This window comes from Sarcophilus harrisii, chromosome 1 (genome assembly GCF_902635505.1).
Source record: "Sarcophilus harrisii chromosome 1, mSarHar1.11, whole genome shotgun sequence".
NCBI classification, from domain to species: domain Eukaryota; kingdom Metazoa; phylum Chordata; class Mammalia; order Dasyuromorphia; family Dasyuridae; genus Sarcophilus; species Sarcophilus harrisii.
In genome coordinates, this window is record NC_045426.1 from 184225883 (window position 1) to 184246854 (window position 20972).

The 20972-nt window shown below is 36.1% G+C and overlaps 1 protein-coding gene across 1 annotated transcript in view; it reads right to left on the bottom strand.

The window, feature by feature from the left end:
- Positions 1–20257, bottom strand: part of CETN3 (centrin 3) — a 40707-nt gene extending 20450 nt beyond the window's left edge. Inside the window, exons 1-3 of the mRNA XM_031967422.1 lie at positions 19978–20257; positions 17571–17706; positions 15242–15356 (exon numbers count right to left, since the gene is read on the bottom strand). Coding sequence (XP_031823282.1) covers positions 15242–15356; positions 17571–17706; positions 19978–19994 — 268 coding nt within the window. The 5' untranslated portion in view covers positions 19995–20257. The remainder of the gene's footprint in view (positions 1–15241; positions 15357–17570; positions 17707–19977) is intronic.
- Between the last annotated feature and the right edge of the window lie 715 nt (positions 20258–20972).

Genomic DNA, 20972 nt, shown 5'->3' on the forward strand with positions numbered 1-20972 from the left:
CACCATATGTTTTACTATAAGGATCTGGCCCTCACTAACAATTATATCAAAACCACTACCTTTTTCTTCCCATTAAAACCACCTTGGCAGGAAATTAGGAAGTTATTTCTGGCAATCTGTCTAGTGTCTGCTCTTCCAGAGTACATTCTCAAAGTGAGGTGTAAAGAAGATGCCCTATTATAGTGTAAGACCTGTATCTTACACAGATACCCAAACCCATGGATTTGTTGGTTTTAATTTAGAATGGTAAAATAGGTGATAAGACAAAATTTTGAAAAACAAAAAAGAGAGTTAAATGAAACTAATGTAAGGATTTTTAAAAAGATTTCTCTACCTTGATCTCAAAATGAAAAGAATTTTAATTTATAAATTTCTAGATTAAGGTTTCCCAAACTAAGTTGCCCAAGACATTAGTGTTCTGCATGATATAAATGAAAGTTCTGTAAGAATTTCAATGTTGACAATATTGTCTATGATTTGTGGGAAAACTTGCATGAATAGTTCTAGGTTGTGGTAAACAGAACCAGAGAATAATACAATCACCACAATGATGTTTAAAAAAAAAAAAAAAAAAAAAAAAAACACTTATTTCAGAACTCTATTCAATGTAATAACCAAACATTAACTTCAAAAAGCATATCCAGCTCTTAGAGGTAGTAGTACCCTAGAAGTGAGAAATAAGGGATATGTTTTCAGATATGAGCAAAATATACTGATTTGTTTTGCGAAATTTTAGTTGTTACAAAGGATTCATTAGAGTGTGGAAAGTGACAAAATATGAGAAGTAATATAAAAAAGAAATCGCTAAAACATTAAAATTACAATAAAAATGTTAACACATTTATTTTGTATGCCCTATTATTTGCATGCCTAAATTTTTCTGTGTGAAAATAGAGTTAACTTTCTCAGTCTCATGGTAAAATTTCCTCAACCTTTCTTTATTCTCAGAAGTGAGAGGATAATTCATAACATCACAACTCCATGGAATAGGAATTATGAGTTCTGTCAAAAATGTCAAGTTCAGAAATATTTCATGGTCAAATCAGTTTAACAATTAACAAACAGCTCTCCTAAGTCATCAAGGTTGGATAGAAATGTAAACATTATTTCTAAATATTTATTCATCTTGTTTTTTTTAAGTCAATGGTCTATGAACAATGTAAATATTACCGTGTTTGTGTACAACTGAATTATTATAGTCTAAATAAAATATCCTTCCACTATAATCTGCAATACTCTAGCATTTTTCACAATAGTCTGAACTTTTTTTAAAAAAATCTGTAACATATTTCAGTAATTAGCTTCTCTGTAAACTATAAATCCTACGCTTAGTATATTGCCTCAAGTTCTGAGCATAGTACCCGACACAAAATCCTTTTAAGAAGTTTGTTCCCTTGACTAACACATTTAAAAATATTATTCTGAGAAGGCGCCCATAAATTTCACCAGCCTTCCAACAGATCTATGACACACAAATTAAGAATTTCTTTCACCTTGGCTGATTTCTCTTCCTCTTCCCAACCCATAATCCTGAGTCTTCTTGAACTGAGTTTCAGTCAAACCTAAGGTTCCTCCATCTCTACTCTGTCCTCTTCAGTGTTCACATGTTTTAACTCCTCCCATTCTCCAATCTTCTTCTATGAAGGTAATCTTGAATATATTTCTCTGGCTTTCTACCTCTACATCCATACTCGACATTTAACTTCTTAACTCATTGACCTCTCAAATTCAACAAGTTCAAAAACAAACTCAGATAAGAATAGCAGAACTTGTTTTATGTAAGTAGAACTGGTCAGTTTGTCTTTTAAGAGAGCTGAAAAACTATTTGGCTTCCTTGCTACCTATGGAACAAAAAGCCCAATCTTTGGAATTAAGTGTTCAACTGAATATTAGTGCTAAGTTTTAGCAAAATTTCTACTTTTACAAGGAACTCCATTCTGACCCCATTTTCCAACTTTTTTTAAAGTCATTTTTATCACATTTTATAGTTCCAAAATGTCTAGAGCCATGATCACTATATTGGCCTGAATCAAGGTTGGCCCAGAATATCTCCCAAACTTATTGTCCTCTTAATGATACCATTCTACCTATTATTCTAGTGGCCATTTGCCTCTTCTCAGCTATTCCTCATCTATCATTCAGATGTCTTCTGCCCCTTTTTCTTCCAACTGTTTCAATTATAAGCAGTCAGATCCTTTACCAAGGCTAACTCCTCTACTTGTTTAAGTGATCTCCTTCCCTACTCCCTCCTTTAACACACTGATTCCTCTGTCATCCCCACTTTCACTTATTTGTATTCTGTACCTTTCTAATGGCTTCCTATTGCCTAAAAACATGGTTTTGTGTCCCCATTCTTAAAAAAACCTTTCCTTGATCCATGTTCCATCTCTGCTTCCTATCATTCTATATCTCTTTTACCCTTTGTAGCTAAACTCCTCAAAAAGGTCATTTACAATATGCACCTATACTTTCTCTCCTCTCACTCTCTTCTTAATCCCTTCCACTGAAACCTCTCTCACCAAAGTTACTAATGATTTTAATTGCCACATCCAACAGCTATTTCTCAATCCTTATTTTCCTTGACTTCTCTGCAGCCTTTGACACTACTGATCAGTCTCTTCTTGATTCTCTCTTTTCTCTAGGTTTTCAAGACACCTCTCCTCTAGTTCTCCTTCTATCTATCTGTGCTTGCTTTTCTAGATCCTCATTCCAAACACACTCACTAACTGAAGAGATCCCTCGGGGTTCTGCCCAGGATCCTCTTCTTTGCTGTCTCTATACTACTTCACTGGGTGATCTCTTTAGTTCCCAAGGACTTCATTATTATCTCTAAACTGATAATTTTCAAAAATACCTTTCCTGTCCCAATCTCTCTCCTAATCTCCAGTTTTGCATTTTCAATTATCTTTCAGACATCTTGAACTCAATGTCCAGTAGACATCTTAAATTCAATATGTCTAAAACATCTCAATATCATTCTCCCTACTCCTTCCCTCACCATCTTCCCTCTTACTGTAAAAACAATACCATTCTCCCAGTTCTTCCAGCTTTCAACCATAAATGGATTTCTAGCTCTTATCCCACAATACATAATCTGTTGTCAAGACCTGTCAATTGCATCTTTCGAACATCTCCCCAAAACATCCACTTCTATTCTGACATTGCCACCATTATAGTACAGGGACGCTCATCACTTTACACCTTAATTACTAAATAATCAATGGTGGGCTGCTTGCCTCAAGTTTCTGCCCAATTCCAAAGTATTCTGCATTCAACTACTAGAGTGATTTTTCTCAAAACACAGGTCAGATCATGTCATTCTTCCCCCACTTCCTGCTCAATAAATTCCAGTGATTTCCAATTGCCTTCAAGAGCAAATATAAAATACTTCGCTTAGCATTCAAGAACCTTCACAACCTAGCTTACTCCTATCTTTCCTGTCATTTTAAACTTTCTCCCCAACATGTATTCTTCATTCCAATGACACTCGCTCCTAGCTGTGCCATGAACAAAGCATTTATTCCATTTCTTGGCTCAAAGCATCTGGAATGCTCCACTTAATGACCTCTCTGACTTTCTTTAAATTCTAACTAAAATCCCCAAGTTGTACAGGAAGCCTTCTCTAACTCCTCTTAAATCCATTGCTTGCTTTCTTTTCTTTCCTATTTGTGTATCTTTTTTGCATGTTGTCTGTCTCATTATATTGTAAGTTCTTTGAGAACAGGCACTGCTCTTTGCTTATTTTTGTAACCTCAGTGCTTAACATAATGTCTGGCATAGTAGGCTCTTAATAAATGTTGATTGATTTGATTCTTTTACTTTTCCTTCATCTACTCTGAAAGCAGTCAAGTAGAAGTATTGATGCTTCTTTAAAAATGTCTCTTATTTCTCGTTTCTTCTCTGATCACCTTAAGACCACTGTAGTTTGGACCTTCATTCCTCCAAACTTGGAACCAATAAAACATATACAATTGCTCTATTACTCTATTACTTAAAAATTTTCAGTGGCTCACATATACCTACATCAAAATCCACAAAAGAAGAACAATTACATATTGGGCAGAAAAGTACAACTTGCTGTCAAAAGAATTAAGAAAGGTATTAGCCTTTCTTTCAATCTGAGGTGCTTGTAGCAAGCTGATAAAATCAAAGGCAATAGCCCAGGCTTTTGATCTTGTGTCCCCTAACAGTCAGCAGCAAAGCTGACTGCTGAAAGGAGAACAAGGGAGCCAGATGGGACCATTACAGCTGAACAGTTTAGCTCTGGAGTGTCTGATTACCTACATGGCTTTCCAGGGTGTCTATATTTTCTTGTGTTGTATGTTTCCCTGGAGACAGTATTATGCAATGAGCTATACTTTAAGTATTAAGGCGCAGCATACATTATAGAACTGGGGAGTGACAATGCTATGTCACAAATATTTTTTATATCTTTAACACTTTCCTAGCCCTTCCTTATTCACACAGACACACCTATGTGCAAGAGTCAGAGAATCATGATACTTAAAAGACAAAGTTCAAACTTTTCAGTTTTGTTTTCAAGTTATGTTACCTTTCCAACTTTACCTTCCATTACTTCTTTTTAGGTATATTTTACTTCAGTTATTTTATTTTTTCCTCATTTGGAATTTTCCAACCACATCATTTTTAATCTATATTCTTTCTCTATTGTTCATATGCTACCCTTTCCTTGAAAATACTCTAGCCTCTTAGTTCATTTTAACTCTTATGACATGCTCTTTTTAGCTTTCCACAGACATGGTGGCATCTACACTGTCACATCAACATCTAGATCTGTGCTACCACATGATCTTCAACTGTGAAATTCCACTCTTTGATCTTATTTTTCAACCCTATTATCATTCCTCATATTTTCATCTCTGAAGAATAGATGCTTCTTTTCTTTGTGAAAATTAAACCTATTTTTACCCTCAATTCTATTGAACCCCATGTATTTCCTCTCTCATTCTCAACCTCTCCTTATTCCTTAATTTCCTTCCCTGCTCACCTAAAAACATACTTAGGTCTCTCCTACTTAGAAAAAAATAAATAAATAAAGAGTTACCATCCTGTATTTATCAATTTGATCTTACTTCAACAGTTAAGTTCCTATAAAGAGACATCTACCCTCTTTTACTTCTATCATATCACTGTCAACTGATTTCTTGATCCCTGATTAAGGTGCCAAATTGCAAATCTGGCATCCAACCCAAATATCGTTTTCTCATTTTAAAACTTTCTTTGTCATGAACTTAATCACCAAAAATTGGAATTCTCAAATTATTTTTTAAGGGTTCCAAATCTCTCTTTACTAAATTGCTTTATGATCGTTTCTCATCCCTCATGCTAACTGACCTCTTTGAATCTTTTGACATAGTCAACCCCTTTTTCCTGCTTTGGTTTTAATGACATAACTATCTCCTGGTTCTATTACTGTCTTCTACAACTACTTTGCTATATTTCTTCCTTGGTAAATTTAGGTTTACCAGGGAGATAAACACTCTGAATCAGGTCATCTCTTTTGTTCATATATTCTCTTTTGATATGTTCTTTTTCTCATCAGTTTTATCATCTCTGTACAGATGGCTCATTTTTATAAATCAAATTCTAATTTCTCTCCTGTTTTCCAGTCCCACATATTACCAACTGTCTCCTAGACATTATTTTCTAGATGTGCCACTAGCATCTAAAATTCAACAAATCCAAAACACAACTTCTCTCTCCTTTTAAATCCACCTTTCTTAACTTCCATATTTATGCTGAAGGAACCATTACCTTCTACGCATAAAGTTGTTCCATGTATTAGGAGAAACCCTGTTTTCCAGAACTAAGACCCAAAAAGCAGTATGTGCTCTGATCTTGGCATAACAATTCTTTATACTCACCCTTGGAATGACCTCAGCTACAACAAAATCTCAGAATTCCTTCACACTGACATCAAGTGGTCTGAGCTTTTAATACCTACAATACTCATGTTCTAGTCATGAAGCCCTGCTTTGAATCAAACTTGTCACATGGTTATTGTTACCCCTTCATTGTCAGGGCTACAGCTCATTGTGTAGCCACAGGTAAAAAATATTGAGATCATATTGCCTCAGTGTGCTAGGAACAAGGTTCCAGCACATGTGTCTTTGCTTACAAGCTATTTTCTTCATTTTGAAATTATATTTTTGTTTAATTCCTGACTCTCCAATCTCTGACCTACTGTGTGTAACTCTGTGTCACCCAGGATCTTATCTGGTTTATATTTAAATTGGTGTCAGAAGTGGTTCTGGACAAAGAACCAGATCACTGGACTCTCCAGTACCAGTGGAAACAGACGAGGCACTACCTGAGAGTTCTCTAGAGTCCAACTCCCGCCACTCCTTCCACCCACGTGATGAGGCCTCTTTTCTTATTCCTAGCTCCAGTTCCAGGCTTGATCTTGCCTTTCTTTGTAAAGAAAACTCCAGGGTTCCCTTGACCTGGAAAGGCTATCTTATCTGCACAGCAAATGCAATTAACTGGGTTCTTTGTATGTCTCCTGCTCCTTTACAGCATGCCCCTGATAAATTTGCCAACTGTAAATCTCTTGTTGTGTACCAATTGAAATTAGCATTTTAATTACATACCCTGCCATGTATGTGCTGTGAACTAGCCTTCTGTTTGTACCTGTCTTATCATTTTGTCTGTCTCTGTCTTTGTAAAATGTTTGTGTCATTTATGTTGTGGGCTAGATTCTGTTACTTTGAAAGACTTAAAACACAGTTTAAAAAAAATGAAAGAAAAGAGGAGAGGAAAGAAGAGGGGAGGGAGAGGGAGAGAGAGAGACAAAAGGACGGGAGGAAAGAAGGGAGGGAGGAAGGAAGGAGGGAAGGAAGGAAGAGGAGGAAGGAAGGGAGGGAGGAGGGAAGGAGGGAAGAAAGGGAGGAAGGGAGGGAGGGAGGGGGGAAAAAGGAAGGAGGGAAGGAAGGAGGGAAGGAGGGAGGGAGGAGGAAGGAGGGAAGAAAGTGAGGGAGGAAGGGAGGGAGGAGGGAAGGAGGGAAGGAAGGGAGGAGGGAAGGAGGGAGGGAGGGAGGAGGGAGGGAGGAAGAAAGTGAGGGAGGAAGGGAGGGAGGAGGGAAGGAGGGAAGAAAGGGAGGGAGGAAGGGAGGGAAGGAGGGAGGAGGGAAGGAGGGAAGAAAGGGAGGAAGGGAGGGAGGGAGGGAGGAGGGAAGGAGGGAAGAAAGGGAGGGAGGGAAGGGAGGGAGGGAGGGAGGAGGGAGGGAGGGAAGAAAGTGAGGGAGGAAGGGAGGGAGGAGGGAAGGAGGGAAGAAAGGAGGGAGGAAGGGAGGGAAGGGAGGGAGGAGGGAAGAAAGGGAGGGAGGGAGGGAGGAGGGAGGAGGGAAAGAAGGGAGGGAGGAAGGGAGGGAGGGAGGGAGGAGGGAAGGAGGGAAGAAAGGGAGGGAGGGAGGAAGGAAGGAGGGAAGGAAGGAAGAGGAGGAAGGAAGGGAGGGAGGAGGGAAGGAGGGAAGAAAGGGAGGAAGGGAGGGAGGGAGGGGGGAAGGGAGGAAGGGAGAGAATACAAGCAGTTAGAAAAATTGCCAAGGGCTGTGACCAGAAAGTTAAAAACACTGAGAAAGATTAATTAACTTTCATAGTTGAAGTAACTGTCCCCATAAACAGGACTAATCCCCACTTTAGGCTTTCTGTGGGAGAATAGATTACAAGAAATGACAAAAAAACTATAAGACACTTTTTTCCTGTTTTTTCAACTTTGGTTATGTTATAATTACAGAAATAAAGTCAGATAATTAAAGTTTTTAGTAAAACTGCTAAAAACACCTTAATAGATTCTGGAGGATTGGAGATTAATCACTAAGGAGTTTGAAGATTTATTATTTTAAGATTGTAGGAGAGAACTCCTAAGACTTTGGGGTAATTCCAGGAACACACTACATTCCCTTCTTAGATCTTAGTTTTGGGGTACTACCATATAGAGTTTGTTTTAAGGAAAAATTAGAATTAAATTACATAAAAATTCTGAAAGTAAACAGCAAGATTAATAGCTTTCTAGGAAAATGAAAGAATGCGGCTAGTTTGGAAATAACCCCAAAGTGAACTAAGAAAAAAGTAAGTAAATGACTTGCACTTTATAGCAACCATTTGTTAATCCTTCATTGACATTTCAGGTTTTTTCCTATTTTATTAATAATCTTCACCCACCTATCTCTAAACAACTTAAGCTGACTTCTGATTGGCAACATTATGACATTGGGTTCTTCCTCAAGACCACAACATAACTGAATGTCAGTCAGTCACTCTAGTGAAGGAGGATGAAAATAGTAAGAAAAATTTGAGAAGTGCTAAGAAGAAACTTTTCCTTGCAACAGCTGAAGGCCTCCTGCACCCCTTCTGCACCATCAGAAAAGTAAAGTATGATCTCTTTAATCAACAAGAAACCCAAGTACCCCAGAAAATAATAAAAAAAACCCTTTCTACCCTAATCATTCAGCAATAACACAACTCTAGGAAGGGATGGCAGGGGAGTAAAACAAGGGAGGGAATATTCAGACCATGCCCATTATCCCCATTACTCCTGTTTGAGATGTTTCCTTGCTCACATAGGGGATAGAGGTTTCTTCACTTGTGCATACCAGTATCAAACTATCAGTTTAAATCTCTCTGCCTTTCCCTCTCCCCTCACCAAGGGTGGAGTCTATCTCAATTGTGGGGATTGCTAATAGCCCATATCCCAATAGCCTGCACCTCTGAAATGTATCCCATTCCTTTAGGCTTCCCATCTCTTTGATAATCCCTCTAATATCAGATTCTCAAATTAAGATGTTGAAAAAATGCTAGGAAAAAATACAGGTTAATTTGAATTACATTCTGCCCCACCTAGTAAAAGGGACAATAGCGGTTGTCAAGAAGCCAGTAGCAGAAAATGGCATGTGTGCACCAGTTTTGGGGATGATCTCAGACACAGTCTAGGTAGGATCCTCCTGACTCTTATCTCTTTTCATTGTGTTATTGCCTTTCCAAAAAAAGGAAAATTTTCACCTGGTCATTTTAGAGTCTTGACCTGTGACTACATTATTGGCTTTCAGATAAGATTCATATCTGGAATCAAACAGAACTAAAGGAGTTTTTTCCCTTTGTAATAACAATCTTTTCCTTTTATAGCAAATTTCTATAAGTTTTCCAAGTACAATACACTTAATCTATTAAATAATAGATTGATAATGGAACATCTCAAAATTACTATAATAGAATGCAAGTGTGAACATCTTACAATTTAAACTATTTTTTCGTGGTCAAACTATAATATAAGGAGAATATTCTCCAATGGGTTAAATTATTACATAATATAAGATAAATATATAATGTGGAAGTTTTCTAATTAAATCTAAATTTCTAAATTAAATTCCCAAAATAGTAAATTTTGGGAAAAGCAACAAGATTAGATTCTTTTTTTAAGAACTATGTACATGTCTGTATATATATATATATATATATAGAGAGAGAGAGAGAGATAAAATTATAAGCATATAAATATATATATATATAATATATATATATATTATATATATATATAGTAAGCCTATATATATAGGCTTACAATTTTATCTATTATAGAAATTCAGACTTTGTGTATGTTTTAGTAATAAGTTCTCAAAATTAGATTAAGGATTTATTCATTAAGGATTAAGGAAGTTAAAAATAAATTGTACTGATAATGGTAAAGAAAGTGAAGTTATTTTCTCATTTTTAAAATATTTTTCTAATCATTTTAAAAGGTAGAAGAACAGGCCTAAATGGACTTCCTAAGGAAAAAAAGCACTAGCACTAGACAGATTTACAAGTGAATTCTATCAAACATTTAAAGATCAACTAGTTCGAATATTAAATAAAATTATTTGAAATAATAAGCAAGGAAGAGACTCTACCATACACCTTTTGTGAAACAAATGTAATACTGATACCTAAAACTAGGAAGAGTAAAATCAGAGAAAAGCAAATTAAAGACCAACTCCATTAATGGATATGGTGCAAAAATAAATGGGCTTTTCCTTAAATAGATAAAAACCATATTTCTCCAAAATTGTTAACAAGCTTTATTTGCAACAGTGTTAAGCTAAAAGTGTTTTTAGTAATATCAGATGTGAAATTAATTTTGTATTGGAAACCCTAGTAATAGCAATAATAGAAGAAAAAGAAATAGAATCAAAATAGGTAATGAGATAATAAAAATCTTTTTGCAAATAATAATATATTAGCATTCCTATATAACACAAATAAAACTTAACAAGAGATGTCCCATTTAAAAAAACTCTAGACAGTATTAAATACCTGGAAGTACATTTGCTGAAAAGAAGCCGAGGAACTATAGCAGATTTAAATAACTAGAGAAACATGTTATTCAGAAGAATGCAAAGCCAATAAAAAAAAAAAATGAAGAATAAAAAGAATAGCTAATAAAATAAACTAACAAAAACAGTAAAAAGAAAAGAGGTTTGGCAATAACAGTTCTTAAACAATTTTATAAGGCAATACTTATTCAAAACTATCTACTACTGATTAAGAAGTAAAAAAGTCAGTCAAATTTTTAAAGAGATTCTTATATCAGATACAGGATTTATGTAAGGATAGAAACAGCAAATGGTGTAAAAACTGAAATTCTCTCAAATTTCAAGATTAGAGAATCATATTTAAGCGATTACACAACATTTCTAATTTTGGAACCAGAGAAGCAAAGCCCCTTTTAGTGCTGTCCTGAAAATAAGCCTATTGTCCAAGGAAAGATATTTAGGAACCAGATAACTACAAAACACATCTGGAATTCAAAATGTGCTGATTAAATGGATATATAGAATGAGGTATAAGGGCAGAACAATGGATAGAGTACCAGCCCTAGAGTCAGGAGAAACTGAGTTCAAATTCAGCTTCATACACTTAGCTACGTGATCTGGACAAGTCATTTAATCCCAACTGCCTCATCAAAAAGAAAGGGGAAAAAAAAAGAATGGGCTACTAAAATACAAGGAGACTTGATACCAGTTAATATTGGTAATAACTATTGTATTGCTTCGGTCTTTTGTTTCAAGACTTTTATATGTTTAAGTCTTTGTTACCTTAGTCACAAATAAATCTCCTTTCTTCAGAACTAGTCCACTGTAAGCCCTCTGAATAGTTTAATCTGTACCTGACCTAATGAGTTATACAATCAAATGTGAGAAAAACCTTATTGTATTGTGTAAACCGTGCCCTGTATAGATGGATCATCTCCATGTGCTTAAAGACTCTTAACTAAGGACCTATGTTATGCTGACCAGAAGCAGCAGATTTAAAAACTGATATAAGTAGTTTTCTTTAAGAGCCCCTAGCAGATCTTTCTGCCAAGTTCCACAGCTGCCAAATTTGTGGATATGTAATCCTGGATAATATGAACAAAGCCCCTGGCTCCCGAGTAGAAGGCAGAATCCTCTAGGGAGATCAAAGTGCATCTAATAAAGACCCAGAAAGAATTGATATCCAGATGAGACAGAACCAAGATTTCAGAGCATACTGACCTACTTTCTGTTTTGTTTTCTTCCTTCTCCTTTGTTATGTGCCCAATCAATGAGGCCCTTATTATTTAAGCTTATGTTGGCATTTCCTCCCTCTACATGTTTGGCTTATCCTGCCTTTCTTTTCTGCTTGCAAGCAAATAAGGACTAGCAATAATATCTAGGACATATTAACCCTACGGGTTTCTTCAAGGAACTAACCCCCTGGGCCCCATTTCTTCCTGGCCCACCTAACCTCTTATGGCACCTTGACTTATACCAGCCTCTCCTTTATTAGCCATAACCATAGGGGTTCTCTCAGACTCCCTCCTTTTGACCAAAAGAGGGTCAAGATTTTAGGAGACATCCCGTTTTCCAAAGCTAAGGCCCAGCAGCCTGTGCCCTGAGCTTGGCAGCCCAATCCTTTGCACTCACCCTCTGGATGACCTCAGTCACAGCAAAATCCCAGAATTGTTTCTCATAAACATCAGGTGGTCTCTGAGCTTGGACAAGTCCCTGCAGTACCCATGTTCCAGTCATGAAGTCTTGCTATGAATCAAACTTGTCACAAGGTTACTGTCACCCCTCATTGTCAGGGCTGCAGCTTATTAATTAGCCACAGGTATTGAGATCTCCCTACACTGCTGCAGCCTCCAGGGTCCCCCCCAAAGAGCAGGGCTCCAACACACAGGTCCTCACTTGCAAGCCATTTCTCTCACTTGTGAAATTAAACTTCTGTTTAGATTCTTAACTCACACACCTCTGGCCTGCTAGGTGCAGCTCTAGCCACCCTCACGTTAGAGGCTAGCTCCAGTTGGCTTGACAGGTTCATAATCCTGGAGTCATTCTCACATCCCTTCACACCTTCTATATCCAAACAGTTCTCATGTCATGTTTGTTGATTTTTATCTCTATAACATCTCTTATGATTACCTTCTTTTTTTCTATTCATTTAATGCCATAGATCAGTCCTAAATAACCTCTCACCCGGTCTACAAGAGATTCTCTTAAATAGGCATCCCTATTTCTAGTCTCTCTCTTCTCCAATCCAATCTGTATTAAATTGCCTAATTAGGTGATGGCCAGGTGACAGAGCAGATGGTGTTCTGTCCTTGGACAAAGAAAGACCTACATTCAAATCTTACCTCAGACATTGTATAATCCTGGGCAAGTTACTTAACCTGTCAGCCTCATTTCCTCATTTGTGAAATGAGATGATAATAATAGCACTTATTTCTCCAAGTGTAATGAGAATCAAGAGATAATATGTGTAAATCACCACACAAATCTTAAAAGTGTTATTTAAATGCTAGCTATTATTAATATTTGATAAGGTAGGGAGAAAAAAATTGAAACTCACAATCACACAAAAATGAATGTTGAAAACTATCTTTACATGAAATTGGAGAAATAAAAATGTATGTATGTTATGTGTGTGTATTTGCCCATGCCACTTCCTTGCTTACTCCTGTGTGTAAAATATTAAGTGTGGAAGAAAAACCAACAACGCTTAAAATTTAGTTGTAGTGTCACTCATCGAAAGTAGAGGAATGAAAGATTTTTTCAAAAATAAAGAGTTCAGCAGCTCCTTACTGCCTCTAAGATAAAAGATTTTTGGAATTTAAAGTACTTTGTCATCTAGTTCCAAGAAGCTAGACAGCACAGTAGACAGAGTGCTAATCCTGGAGTTAGGGACCTAAATTCAAATTCAGCTTGTATTAACTGTGCGACGTGGGCAAATCAACTTCTATTTGCCTCAACTGCCTCAACTTAAAATGGAGAAAAAGGAAATGACAAAGAGAATGCCAAGAAAACCATATAGGGACACAAGCTACACACTATTTAAAAAAAAAAAAAAAAAAAACCCAATATAACTACAACAATCAAATAGCTCCACCTACCTTCTAAAGAGTGATTTCAAATTGATTCTATTTGTTCTATATTTCAGCTAAAATACACTAATGTCCTGCTTGACATGCCATTTCTTATTTCTGGGCTTTTGCTATCTAGAATATTCTCTCTCTTCACTTTTGCCCCTTAAAATATTAGTGGCCTTCAAAATACAGTGTGCATACTATCTCAGGTGAGAAAAAATTCTTAATCTCCTTCACTCCCAGCTATAAATGTTTGCTCAATCATCAAATTACCATATAGTTACATAAATATGTAAATATTGTAGCCCCTCTCAGAAGAATATAAACTAGTCAAGGGAGTGACAACTTTGTTTTTGTCTTTGTATCCAGAGTATCTGGAATACTGCCTTGCAGAGTAGGTATATAATGCCTGTTGCAACCATCCTTTCCAAATATCCCTCTACCTAGTCAAATCTTCAACAATTAGTCAATACTGACCATCTCAATTCATCTATAAACTCTCCCTAGTTAAATCAAACAAAAGTAGCCTTTTCCCTATAGGTTAAACTATAAAACTATATCATATATATATATATATATATATATATATATATATATATATATATAATATAGAATATATGTATTTATATATAATAAATAATATATATAGTTATAAACAATAAAATAACTATTTTAGCATAGAATTATATTCCATCTTGTACTGTTAATGAACTAGTCTGTAGATATAAATCTTGTCTCTAATTTTAATTTTATGTTCTTCAACAGTACAGTTTGTAATTTATACTATTTCTTTAATCTCCAAGAGGGCTTTGGCAGTGTATACCTGTAGTGGATACAAATACTGAATTGATTAATAAAGTGATTATTGTTATATTCAGTATCACAATGCAACCTTGATAGGAAGGAGAGCAATTGCTAATAAAACTTCAAGGCACTTTAGTGTTCAAAGTAAACTAGAATTTCATTGTGAAAAAATATTTCCACCAATTTTGGGATTCTATAACAAGAATCAAAGTAAACAGATTAAATATTTTACTCTTAGAGTTTTAAAAGAAGTTACTGTCATAGGCCAAATGCTGATTATTGTTTCTAAGTGTCAAAAAGTACTGAGTGTCAACAACTAGCCACCAAATCATCTGAAACAATTTTAAAAATCAAATAACTATCTTTTCTTAGCATTATGTAGCTTTTGAAAAAAATTTCTTTCTCCTACTTTTCACTGAGCTACATTACACCTAAATTCCTTTTAAGCATTGTTGGGGGTTTTTTTAATCACTCTTAATATTTTACTCAAAAATCAATGGGCTTTTCCCCAAGTCAAATATCAACAGGGCTTCTTTAAAAGAAGAAGCTGGAAAGACTCCTAGATTTTAAAGGCAATAAAATGTTAACAATAAAACTTTAAGAAGAGGAGGAAAAGGACAATATTTCTATTTTTAAATATTCTAAAAATTCAATGTGTTAATTTCAAAACCAAAGTATAACTGTTTAATATATTTATGCATTATATAATTATGCATAAAAATACACTATAAAAAGGGATTTGTTCCTATGAATTTTGAGGTTTCACTCTATATTAATTTTATTACACTTTAGAATCTTCAGAACAAAACAGACTAAAAGAATAAAAAATAAAGATGACTCAGAAGAAAACTGTACACTATTCTCACAGAAAAAAAAGAGTAACATCACTTCAATCCTCCATGAAATGACTGAAATTAAATATATACATTGCAATGTTTTATAATAACAAAAAATTATCATTAACTAGAAAAATAACAAAAGTTTCTTTTTCCTAGTTCCCAAGCAGACTAATTTCCTAATCATTTCCGAATATGAAGAAAAAATTTAAATACATACCAACTTCATTAAAATCTTCAAAGGTGATTTTGCCTGTGGATTCTCGGTCATAATCTTTTAGAATCTTTAATACATCTGCTTTTTTCACATCAAACCCCAAGGCTCTCATTGCCACCTTTTGGAATAAAACAGAAATACAAATTACAAGCTACAAAAATGTAAAAGGCGTACATTTTTTTCTTCTCCACTCCATAAAAAAAAATAACGATTTCTAATTTTAAAAGATAAATATACCACATAGATGACCATCAGAAGAAAAATAAACAAAATATAAACAAACATACTTTCAATTTCAAGAAACTAATAAATTGTTTTAATAGCTCCTTCCACTGGTGAAGCCAAATGAAATCTCATGCTATATAAGTTTCTCTATAACTCAATCAACAAATACTTATTGCCTAGCTAGGTTCAAAACACTGTAGTAGACATATATCTGCCCTCAAGGAATTCACAAATTCGAGGCAAACCCGATGAATTGAAAATTAAATTTTAAAAATAAATAATAAAAATAATAAGACATATATGCCACAATCATTTATTTTAAATTTTTCTTACAAATATTTCTATTTTGAAGATGATACTGAAGTTTACAAAGGCTAAGTAATGTGTCTAGTGAGCATAAAAGCCAGGATATATTTCATAAAGTATTTAAATGGAGGGCAGAAAGATCTTAGTTGAGCAAGAGTGGGATAGGGAGGGATTTGAGGGCATCTGAGGTAAGGAGAAGAGAGCAAGGAAAAGTAAACAGACAAAAGAGAACAAGGCTTATTTAGGAAATGAAAACATAAATATGCCTAAGAGGGAGAGTTTATATTGAAGGGTAAGTGAGGGGGGAAAAAAAAGCTGAGAAAATAGGCTGGAACTAAAATATGAAGAATTTTGAATGCAGGACTTTAAAGAGTTAATCTACAATCCATTGGTACTAACTAAAGATTTTTTAGCACAGCTAGTATTATGACTTAAATGTATAACATTTAGGAAAAGAACAACTTGAAGGCAGTAAACAAGGCGAATAATAAAGGAAATGTCATTATTAAAGCATTCTTCTCTTTATTAAGGCAAGTTCTTCAAAGCCCAGAAAGGTTAAGGATAGATCTGTAAAAAGGTCACATAGTAACATAACTAGAATGAGAACATAGGTGTACTTAGCACCCAATTCAACTTTCACCCACATTTCATTTCAAATGTTACAACTTTTCCCCACTAAAAATATGGAAAACTCCTTAATCTACTGAAAAAAAATAACTGTCCTAAAAATGTTTTTGCAAAGATTTAGAACTTAAAGTGGTTTATAATTTTTATTTTTCTTTCCCAAAAGATTATTACAATAAGTACTCAATAAATGCCATTTTTCCATCTTTTCAAGGACAAGATCCTCCCCTGCCCCCCATCCCCCCCACACAAATACATAATTCCATATTCCCTTCATATTTGTAAAATATGCTGGACAATAATTCAGGAAAATATGAATTTAAATGGTGCCTCTGAATCTTACTAGCTGTGTGATCCTTAACTCCCAAGTCTATTAAATGGGCATAGTAACACACCTACTCCACAACTTTGTTGTGAGAATCAAATAAAATAATGTATATAAAATTCTTTGTAACCTTATAGTGGTATAAAATGCTATTATCAGTTCATATTTAGACATTTCTTTCCATAAGCATTAATAATATTAGTCAGATGTTACATGTTCTTTACTAGAGAATGTGCCGTTGAAACCATATACATGCATTTCACACTCCTCCAAACACAACACTGTGTACATGCACAAAAGCAAAGTACACCAAAAGTCAGACTTCTAGAATCCCATATGTATGAGATACCAGGTTCATGCTTGTATATGCCTTTGAGAATGTGTGTATATGGTATCACTTTCACCCTTCAAAGGCAAAATATGCGAGAGTATGGGCCTTATTAAGAGTAGAGACTTTGAAAGCAAAATCTCTTTAAATTTCCATAAGAATATTTAAGTGCTAAATAAATTCTTGCAGTTTAATAGTTTAAAATCATCTTAATATTATTATTTAAAATATTTACCTTTCATAGTAATTATTTTTATAATTTAAAATGCTGTTAATTTGTATTTTCCTAACATAGAGCCTGATCCATAACAGATGTAATACTTACTTAATGACTGATATCACTATATAAAAATTATTTCCTAAAAAAAGATGTGTTAGACTATCATGTGTTAGGATACTAGTGATGCATTACTGCAAAAGTTTTATCATAGTGGTTCAGTTCCACAGATAAACATAAAATTAATTAGAAAGTAGTTTTCAGGTCAATGCCAACAGTTACAAGCCAACTTTAAAATAACTTTTACCTTCAACTCATGATAGTCTATTGCTTCATCTTTGTCTGTATCGAATAATTCAAAAGCATCTTTTATTTCTTGCTTCTGTTCTTCAGACAGCTCTCGTCTTTTTTTCCTTTTTGTTTTGTCTATTACAAGTTCATTTCTGTGACATGAAAGAGAGAAAACAAAATCTTGTAGTCTACTTTAATTTTCTTTTGCAACCAATGAAAAAATAAGATGAGGGTAATGGGGGAAGTAACCAAATAAACATAAGGATGATTTTCCAAATTTCTGCAATTTATCTTGAGAGAACAAAGATAGAACAAATTGTTTTTTTAGGACTTAATTGCCCACTCATGTCCTTTAATGTGAGATCCTTGCCATCAACTAACTTCACCTCCCAAAACTGAAAAGAGCCAAAAAAATTGTAGAGATAATATACTAAGAGAAAATGCTATTTTACTTCTTTCCTTTAACAATGTTGCAAATAAAGTGATGCCTGAGAGCTCATATGATACAGTAGATTTTCAGAAGCAACATAAAAATTTTTTTCAAATTTAAACTCATCAAAGCCCTCTGTAGCATTTCTAGCAATATAAAACTAATTGTAAAGATAATCAAAAGTAACAGGTTTTGACTCACTTTAGTTTACAGCTAAAATTAACTTCTACATTATTTAAGCAACATAATCTAAAGAGATATCTGACACCAACTAAAACTAAATTATTTTAGCATCCTAGCCTATAAAGTTAGTTATACATCTTAAACATGTTTTTCCCCCTAACAAAAAATCAATTAAAATTATGTTAATCTTTAAAAAAAGGTTCATATGTTACATGTATAAAATGCAAATAAAACCTAAAATGCGTCTTCTGTAAAAGCAGATATGATAATTAAATTTATTCTGCATGAAAATAACGTATCAAAAAGCCTAAATTTTTGTCATTTAAATCTTCTAAAATTCCAAAGAAATTAAACTGTGGCATTATAAGCAAATTTTCAAAGGGCAAAGAATTTAATAAAAACTCTAACATAGCTAAATTAGTACAGCCTTAATCCTATAACAGATAATTTTGTTATGACTTCTACAATGTAAGTATGACTACAATGAGATCTCCCAGGAAGATCATAGATTTATGGATCTGATAGTGTTACCTTCAAAATTAGGGCCTGAAAATTTCTTCTTAAAGAGGTCAAGGTCATAGTTCTGTTTGACTACTGATATCCTATCAAAGAGTTTCTGACTACTGTTCTGCAGAACAGTTGATAAAACCAGTGGAAATCTTTGGGGATGGAAGAAAAGAAGGGAGGAGGAAAAAGACAGATGGAATATCATCATAAGGATACTAGGGGAAACATTCTTTTTAATAAAAGAATAGAGAAATAGAATTTGTGAAGTACATGATGTAAAGGGAGTCTGCCACTTTTTTAAAAAGCATCCTTTTTAATTCTAGGGCCTTGCATATAGATTGTCAAGAATCCTAAATTTTTAATGAAAAGACTTAAAAACTCCCTTGGCTACTAATGCATGAGTGAAATCATTTCACATCTTCAGAGTTAAAGGATAAACTAGGTTATTTCTAACATAACTTTTAACAAAAAAAATTCTTTCATAACCAGGGAGGGAAATGGGGAGAGGACATGAATTTGCTTGTTTTTAACTTGTTTCAATATTATTGGTTTTCTTTGTAAATTATTAGGTCCTTTATTTTAATGCCTTTATAAACATTATTCTGAAGGGGTCCACAGGTTTCACCGGATTACCCTCGGGGCACATAAATCACTTCCCCTCCCCCCAAATAAAATGGATAATAAGAACCAGTTTTAACATCTAACATTTACGGAACATTTCTCCCGCGGTGATGCTTCAATTTACAATGCTATTAACTGAGTGGGAAGAGGGGGAAGGCGGGAGAGGCCAGAGGTCAAAAGGGAAAAAAAAAATAATTATATATATATCAAACTGTCAAGGGAAAAAACCAAGATGGAGAAATCCAGGCGACGTCAGTTCTGCCCAAGGCAGGGGCGTTTTTGTTTGGTTTTGCTTTTTAAAGACAAGGTGGACAAACGTGAAGGAAACCGTAATGGGATGGAATGGGATGAGCTGAGGAGGCCAAGGCATTTTAACAGCCCCGGGATCCCATGCTCTCGCGAGACTTCGCTCCACTCCCCAGATCGGGGTCGTATCGGCGGGTCTCAGTCCTGGACGCTTCGCCCAGAAGCTAAGGGCCTCCTGCACCACCTGCGGCTTCTCCTCACCCAGTTCAGGAAAAAGGGCGGTCTAGCCCCGCAGGTTTCCCAGCTTCTTCCCGCCCCCTCGCTCCCCGCCTCCCTTCCTCCTACACCGCACTCCCCCAAGCCCGCCGGTGGGACCCCGGGGCTCCGGGGCGTGGGGGGGGGAGGGATGGAGCAAGGCCGCCCCCTCTTTACCGACCTCAGAGCTAAACTCATTTTCTCCTCGGACAGAGGCGTTTGCCACGGACGAAATCACCCCCCCCGCCCCTGGCAGCGCCGCTTTCTCCAGCCCTTCCACACACCACCAAGCGCCCTCTTGGAAACGCGACAGTCTCTGGGAGGTCGCCACAAACACCACCCCCGCCCGCGATTGGTTGAAATCCCTTTCTCTCAGGTCTACTTGAAGAGACCCACGCTAAATGCTAGTATTCATTGGGCACAGTCGTGTGTCAATCCTAAGGATTTCCCCGCTTCCCTATCCGCACCCGCCTCCCTTCCTTTTTAGATTGGTTGGATCACCGGCCGGATGTGTTTTTCCCAAAACTCTTTGCGGGGGCGGGCCGAATGGGGAGGTGGGGGTCGGAAAGCAGTTACGGTTGCGGGGGACAGAGAGGTGCGGGGGAGGAGGGGACGGGCTAGCCCATACCACCCCAAGGAGAATGCGCGAGGCTGCTCTCGCTGGCGCGGTGCAGAACGTGTGAGATTTAAAAATTCGTCCGCTACACAATTCCATCCGCAGACCGATAAAGAGAGCTTCTGAGCGCGCCGTCGGCCCCACGGAGCCCCCAACTTTCAGGAAGAGAGCTGAAGGTTCGAGAAGGTTCAAGAACCTTCAAGAAGGTTCCGCCCGCAGCGGAAGCACTCCGTCGAGGATGCCATTTAGTGGAAAGCCCCCCGAGGTCTTCCTTGCTTCACCAACCGTTGCCCAAGTGACTTTTATTGAGTCACTTTTCAGTCGTGGCTGGCTCGATGATCCCATTTGGATTCGTGGCAAAGATCCTGGAGTGTTTTGCCATTTACGTAGGGATCCATTTTGTCGGGGAATCAGAGATTAAATGACTTATCCAGGGTCGCGCAAAGAGGAAGTGCCCAAGACTGGATTCGAACTTACGGCTTCCTGACTCTAGGCCCTATACTGTGTGATTGCCTCCCAGATGCTAGTTCATGGCTAGTTCAAGCTTTAAGCTATACTTG